The sequence below is a fragment of the Pygoscelis adeliae genome, unplaced genomic scaffold (assembly GCF_000699105.1).
Source record: "Pygoscelis adeliae isolate BGI_AS28 unplaced genomic scaffold, ASM69910v1 Scaffold171, whole genome shotgun sequence".
Lineage (NCBI taxonomy): Eukaryota > Metazoa > Chordata > Aves > Sphenisciformes > Spheniscidae > Pygoscelis > Pygoscelis adeliae.
Window position 1 is genome coordinate 9293153 of NW_008824186.1, and position 7540 is coordinate 9300692.

General features: G+C 45.8%; 1 protein-coding gene across 1 annotated transcript in view; it reads left to right on the forward strand.

Annotated features, from left to right (window-relative positions):
* The window catches only part of FADS2 (fatty acid desaturase 2), an 18973-nt gene extending 11966 nt beyond the window's left edge, over window positions 1-7007 (forward strand). Inside the window, exons 7-12 of the mRNA XM_009334554.1 lie at window positions 429-505; window positions 699-796; window positions 2815-2911; window positions 4476-4555; window positions 5390-5515; window positions 6914-7007. Of these exons, the coding sequence (XP_009332829.1) occupies window positions 429-505; window positions 699-796; window positions 2815-2911; window positions 4476-4555; window positions 5390-5515; window positions 6914-6965 (530 nt within the window). The 3' untranslated portion in view covers window positions 6966-7007. The remainder of the gene's footprint in view (window positions 1-428; window positions 506-698; window positions 797-2814; window positions 2912-4475; window positions 4556-5389; window positions 5516-6913) is intronic.
* The last annotated feature ends 533 nt before the right edge of the window (window positions 7008-7540 follow it).

Genomic DNA, 7540 nt, shown 5'->3' on the forward strand with positions numbered 1-7540 from the left:
CCCCTACTGTGTTAGCAGAGCAACTCCTTAAGTCTCAACTCATCCTTCCCTTCCTCAGGACCACCATCCCCTGTGCAGGTCCCCAAATCAGTTCAGTATATTCTCAACGATATCCAAGCATCTTGAACATTGCCAGCACGGTCGTGTAAAGCAAGGCAAACAGCTGAGACTGGGAAATAACCTCTGTGTGAGAGGCTCCATGGAAGAAATGCGTGTTGCCAGTCAATGCTCTTTGTCAAGATGAATGGGTGTGAAGCAGAGCCTCCTTTCTTCACAGAAAGGCAGCCACCCCCCGTCACCAGCACCTCGCCTCTCCCACCAGTGCTAGGCAGACTTTACCTAGAAATGGTCCTAAATCACTGGCTCACTCTCATGTCACACGCCTTTCCACCCCTCTGATGGCCAAAACATTTCCCTTTGCTTTGCAGTCTTCCCGCCTCTGCTCATCCCTGTGTATTTCCAAATCCAAATCATCTCGACCATGATCAGGCGCAGGTTCTGGGCGGTGAGTGAAACGTTCCCTCAATCTTTATGGGGTCCGGCTGGCTCCTAAGAAATCACACTTGAGTAGGGAGGGAGGCCAGTGGGCAGGGATCGCACTTTGCTGTATTAATTACCCAGTATCCCTAACATCACCAGCAACGACACGTTATATGAGATAGGCAAAGTGATGCCTAATGTCTTCTCTCTTCCCCTAGGACCTAGCCTGGGCCATCAGCTACTACATGCGCTACTTCATCACATACATCCCATTCTATGGCGTTCTGGGATCCCTGTCTCTCCTCACTTTTGTCAGGTAGGGGATAAAGGGTCTCCCTGCTGCTCTCCCCTCCCTCCAGTGCCAGATGAACCAAGTCTCAGCTCTGCTGTGCCCCACAGACCTTCCCTGTTTAGGTTCTCTGCAGTCACTGACCTCACTGTGTGTTATCTTGGGTATTCCCACTGCTTCACTTACCTCTTATTGTCTCCCAGTTCTACCTCCCATCAGCAAGAGATGGTTCTGGTGCTCAGCATCTTCCCCTGCCCTTGTAACGGTCCTGCCAGGATTCTCCTTTCTTTCCTCGTTCCCTGTTCTCACACGCTGCCCCATCCCAACACATTTATGCATTTTTTCCGCTTTGGTCAAGGCTGGACCCTTCCAGAGTGCCTCAGGCCACCCTCTTCCCAGCTTACTGGGAAGGTAATTCATGAGCCCTCCTGAGCACCGTACGTGCTTCCCCTGTAAGCTCACCACTTCTCCCAGTGTGGAAGATGCATGGCCTGTACGCTACATGCACACGTCATTCCTTCTACACAGAGGTTTGGACCTCAGAAAGCTGTCTCACACCACAAATCAAGGTGTTCCTACCCTCCAGTCTGACCCCTCCAAAGCCACCTCCTTCAGTCTAGGGAGAAGTGCTTCTTGTGCCTCTTGATTTTGACTGGTCTTCTGGCCCCGTATCATTACCAGGCTTCATGATTTGCTGCTCTTAGTACAGAAACAGTATTAATCAGCCAGCTGCTGTTTGACTGATGCATGGAGAGTTCAGTGAGAGACCTAAAAACATGAACTACAAGCACGAGCTGCCAAAATGAATCGGGCATGGCAGGGCTTGGGATGCTTACACACTGAATGGTTACAGTATTCCAGGTGGCAGCACTGAATTCACGCTTTCTATCAGGAATTTCTATTCATGATAGATATTCGTGAATTTCTATTCTGTATGCAATAGCTGCAACTCTTCTGGCTAATACCAAAGGGTGGCATTTAGTCCCACAGTCAGCATTAGTTTTAGGAAAACATTTCATCACAGTGAAAAACATTTTCTAAAAAAACCCTCATTTTTTTGAGTAAAAAGAAATGGCAACAGATGTACAAAAACTTTTGTGACTTAAGTTGTCATAGTTTCAAAACACTTTGGACTTAAGGAAAACAGGAGATTCAAAAGACGTCCATTTGTGTAAGTGCCTAGCCAACCTTTTTGGTCTGAAATCAAGCTGAAAAACTTATGACAACTGACCTATTCTTTCCAAAACTTTCGTATTTTGATTAAGCTAAAAGTGCAAGAAAAAGGCAAAATTGCAAATTCAGATCATCTGCTCTTTCAGAAAACAAGCCTAAAGACTAGAACAAGGATGCTTCTGGACAACTGCCTTGTCAACATACATCTAAGTCTCAGCATAAACTACTTTGGGTAAATAAAGAGAAGAAAGTGCATTTCTGTAGACTATTGTACAGGTGCTAAAAATGCAGTTATATACTATAAGCGATAAACAAGCCGCTCTAAAGCAATACCCAGCCCAGTGCAGAGTTGAGACTTACGGTGAAGGTACTGAGAGAGCAAAGGGAAGCTGGGAGCTCCAGTGTGCTAAGCTTGACACCCAGAAAGCTAACACCAACGGGCAGGTGGATTTTGAAATTACTGTATATCCAGCAAGCAATGGGAAAGATGAAAACAGTTCTGAGAATTTCTAAATAGGGGCTTGGTTTTTTTTCAGGGAGTTGGATCATCTTTATTTACCGACAGGCAAAAGTAGCACGGGAGATCAATCCACTTCTGAGGAAGAGGGAGAGGGATAGCCCAGTAGGATGTCCTTCTTGTATTTAATCATAATTGCCTTAGTCCCAGAGGTATAAAGAGGGGGAGGGAAATTCATCACAGAAGTGATTCTCTCTGGTTTCCATAGAAAGAGAGGTGTTTACTTCCATACCTGGGAGAAATACTCTCTTTGCACATTGCATCTCCTGCTGCTCCCGGTAAACCCCACTCTATTGACCTCATATCCTGGTCCGCAGTATAAATTGTCGTATTTTTTGCCTGTTTGTTTTTGAAGGTTTCTGGAGAGTCACTGGTTTGTGTGGGTCACCCAGATGAATCACATTCCAATGGAAATTGATTGTGAGAAGCACAGAGACTGGCTTAGCTCTCAGGTAACTGGGAGGGGAAAGAATACTCCTGAGACACCCCAAAACAGATTAGAAATTTACTCACAGAGCAGATGGGTTACCACAATCCCCAGGTACTAGTACACGGTCTCTGTCCATGATCCCTCCCATAAAGATGTTCTCCCCAGAGCCAGTAGTGCTGAGCCAAGACATGGAAGTCCAAACTTCTGTAATGAATTTGACAATCAAAAGTTTATATTTTGTTCTTTCAGATTTGAGGCAGTATCGGGTTCAAGAAGCATGATTTGGCTTTCCTGTGTGGTGTATTTTGGCACATACATATGAGCAAACAGAAGAGCCCCAAAGAAAATCAAAGCTGAAGAGAGAGCTCAATATATTTCTGAAGTTTATATTTCAGCAATAAGGACTGAAATGAAAACCAGCTGCTTTCTAAATCTTTTTAATGCCTGGTCAGACAAATCCACCCTGCTGAAAGGATACCTCTTATTTACAGCGGTCCAAGTCCTATTCAAACCTAGAGGACAATGAGAGCAACTTTGACACTGGCTGTATGAATTTGGAATAACTGAGTTGAGAGAAGAAATCATCTCATGTGTTAATTAGTATAATTAGCATCAGTAGTTGTTAATGGGGCCTTGAAGTGAGCTTTCAAAGGCTGACAGTCAATTTCTCTCCCTTGTGCTAAAACCACTAAACCACTAAAAAAAAAAAGTGCTAAAAGCACTATTCCGGAAAGCACCTCAGCGTTTGGTTTAAATTAAGCATGTGACTAGATTCACTGAAGTCGAAGGTGTATTCAGATGTTCACCTTAAGCTTTTGCTTAAGCACTTGATGCAACTGGAATTTGTAGACACAGAGAGAGAGAGGTTGTGAGAGTGAAAGATTTGGGGAGGGGGATTATGAGGGCGGGGGGGGAGAGAAAATGTGTGTACAACAGAGGGAGATAAGCCCCTTTGACACTGATGTGGTTTTATGATGCATCTTGGGGAGGTGAGGAGAGTGTATCTCCTATGGTTACTATGTAGAAGCCACAGCTTAGCCAGTTCAGAGTGTAAGAGGATTTTTTTAAGAAAGACTACCTAATTTTACCATCATTAATAGCAACGGTAGCTAAGAAATACTTCCAGAATATTCAGATCTTGCACTTAAGGCAATCTGGGCAATAACTAGATGGGACAGGGAAAGCAGGCTTCCTGTGTTCATGCATTTTTCCTCCCCCCTTTTCCACTTGGTCCTGTTGTTAACTGTCCGGTCTTCAACGGGAAAGGCTGAGATTTAGGAGTCTGTATTTGGACTGCTATATGACTCGTCACCAAGTGTCCACAAACTGCCTCCTTATATTGTCCCCTTTACCACCGGTCAAACCCGTGGAGACACGGTCAGCACAACGGCTGTCAGTAAGCCCTGCAGGAGGATTAAAGCTCCCCTTGCCGCAACCAGCTATCTCAGCACGGCAGTCTTCTGCACTCTGACAGCTCAGTCGTGCAGCAAGACACATGTCAGCCCCTGCCACAGGCACGAGGAGCTTCATTCTGATTTTAGGGTGAGACTTCACTAATCTTCACAGCTGCTTTCCTGCCTTCACAGGTGGCAGCCACTTGCAATATCGAGCAGTCCTTTTTCAACGACTGGTTCACTGGGCACCTGAATTTTCAAATCGAGCACCAGTGAGTATGGGCACAGAATCATTTGGCCGTTACCGGGTTGTCACAACACTGGACTTGAGGCGAGGGAAAGTCTGCTAAAGGCGCACGTGTGGGATGGGGCAGGATCTTCGGAGCACTACCATATGCCAAGGAAAGAGAGTCCCAGACTACTGGGGGTCATAGGCTGCTTCTACTACAGGCATGGCATCTTTCTCTCTTGCTACCAAATACTTCAGCTTTCACTTTCACAATATTAATTTGGGGTTTAATTAGGAGTCAGTGGTATGAATCTACCAGGTACAATGGCTATGGACTCGTATCCTAAGCTAAGCACTTGAACTTGAGTATCCATTTCAGAAATTTCCTCTCCCTGACTAAAAGCACTGCAGCGTTTCATGGCATGGGGCAACTGTGTGGGACTGTGGATGCTGCTGGGTACCAGGTTCCAGGGAAGACATTAAAAACAGGGCCATATGGACAATCTGTTGCCAGTGGCAACACAAATTGTAAAAGAGACGGCATTTAGGGTAAGGCTGACTGGTTTGGAAGTCAGCTTGGGAAACTGCCATCAAACAGCAGAGGGCAAGGTGATCCCGAGTTCTTCTTTACCTGCTTCTCTGGTCCATGAGCTTCCAGATGCGGGAAATCAATGCATTCAGTTTTCACAAGCCTCCTTGAAACAGAGGGCTGTAAAGCATGGATACCTCTCTGTGCCTCTCTTTCTTTTGTCTGCTTGTACAGCTTGAGGAGAAGGCATTAATAATTAGCCCCAAAGAGGAGGTAGACAGAGATGCCCATCCCTTGGGGTTAGTCTCTGGAGTTTTCTCAGGTTTGTTTTCTCTTTCTCTGTTCAAGCCTGTTTCCAACAATGCCACGGCACAATTTCTGGAAGGTGAAGCCTTTGGTGAAGTCATTATGTGCCAAGTATGGAGTCCAATACGAAGAGAAGCCTCTTGGAAAAGCATTCGTAGACATTGTTGGGTAAGGCCCTTTTAATACCATCTGCAGCCTGCAATTCATTGTTACATGATCATCCTATCTTCTCCAGTACAGAGAATTCAGGACACTATAGATCCTTCAGAAAGACCACGTCGATATTTTGTAATCTGGTGTCACTTGGTCGATAATCTTCATATTGCAGTCCAAGGAACACCTGCAGAAATGTTGATCCGCAGCAGAAATGACACAGCTCCGCTGATTTAGTGGACTAACGCCAGGTGACAACAGATGGGAAGCTGCTTCACTACGTCGTGGGGGAAGCAATAACTGTCCCCCAGAGCAGCTTCTGCAACCAGAGCGCTGCTATCAAAGTATCAAATACTTAGCGTTTAGATGGGTAACCTGATCTAATAGGGACCTTTTTTATAATACCTTTTTAAATGCTATTCTGACAGCTGATGATTCTTGCTTTCGGGAGCTGGCAGCATATTGTCAGGCTGCAAAGTGAGATGAATCAAAGGGGAATGAGTCAGGTTACAGCCCATGCTGTTTCCCATTTGAGCCCTGCCAGCAGCAAAGGGCTGTTCCCTATAGACACAGTTGAAGCCTAGTCTAATAGTCTTTGTCAGGCAGACTCTGGGTTAACGTTTCTGTCTCAGTTACTCCAAGGGGAATAATTCATGACAGGGAACATGAGAAAGTATTCTGCAGGCCAGGGATCTCCACTCTCAAACGATTCTAAGCAAATGCAAATTAAAGCAGATTGGTCCTATCATGCAGAAATGCTGCAAACTGTTTCAAAACCTCCTTTGGTCCTCTTATCCAATTAGCACAGGAAAATGCACGCAACACTGAGACCCAGGGCTGGGGGTGATGCCCAGGATCCCACCATACAGAGCCCACGTCCCTGCGCAAGTTCTCAGAAACCATCTCAGCAATTACTTGCCCTCCCAATATAAGGATCATCTCCCGTAAACCATATAAAGCTACATTCCCAGCCTCCAGACTGCATTCTGTTTGTTTGTCAGAGGACTTTTGGGCCCAAACCAGCTCAGATCTGTCACATAATATTTGCGGAGCTGATGCAAATGGGAAATTCTGCAGGAGAATTCCTGGGGGCAAGTGGGGAAACTCCTTCAGAGATGCAACGTGGTGAGCCCAGGCACTTCTGCTCTGCTGTTTATTCAGGGCCAGAGGGACTACAGATAACACAGTGGGCATCAGGTGAAGTTCTTGCTCGCTCAGTCTCAAACTGGTCACTTTGGGGCTCTAAAGAACAAAATAGGTAGCTCTTCTTGCTGTATCTGCTATACTGGGGAAAGACATTCAGTGTCCTAAGAATTCATATTCAAATTCAGTAACATGCTGCTTTGTAGGAAGAAAAATGACAGAGGGAAGATTCACATGCCAGACAAACTTATCTTCCTTTTCTTTCCACAGGTCCCTAAAGAAATCTGGAGATCTATGGCTGGATGCTTACCTCCATAAGTGAACATGAATCTTAACGGGGAGGTGTGAGTGACAGGGAGGGATGGGGGGGGTGCGCGGGGGGGAAATCACACGTGTGTCTCTTACTCTCAGATTTCGGTCCATATCTATGTGCACAGTTGGAGGGGATTTTCCTGTCTTGTGAACTGCTACTGGTACGGGCTCAGGCAACCTATTTAATCCAGACAGATTTAAAATGTGCTTCAGAGGATGAAAAGCGATGCCAGTATTGCACAAAACGGAGGGTTGGGAGAGGAGGGAGAGAAGGAGTGTTTAAAAAAGGGGCATTAATATCCGACCTTGACCTTTTCTTCACAAGATTCATTCTAGTTCTACCTAAACCACACAAGCCCCTGATTCACAGACGCATAAGACTTGTTAGGCTTCCATGAGTATTTACAATCGAAGGACACCCCAGTCATCTTATGCCTCTTTCCTCTTTCCCATGTTTGTGTAAAAGAGGGGCTCGGCACAGAGTTTCATTTTGCTACCAAGGAAAAAAATAACGCGGTCCGTGATGCCCATTGCAACAGGGAGCTCAGGTGGGCTGCGATGCCCGTCAGCTCTGCCTGCAGGAAT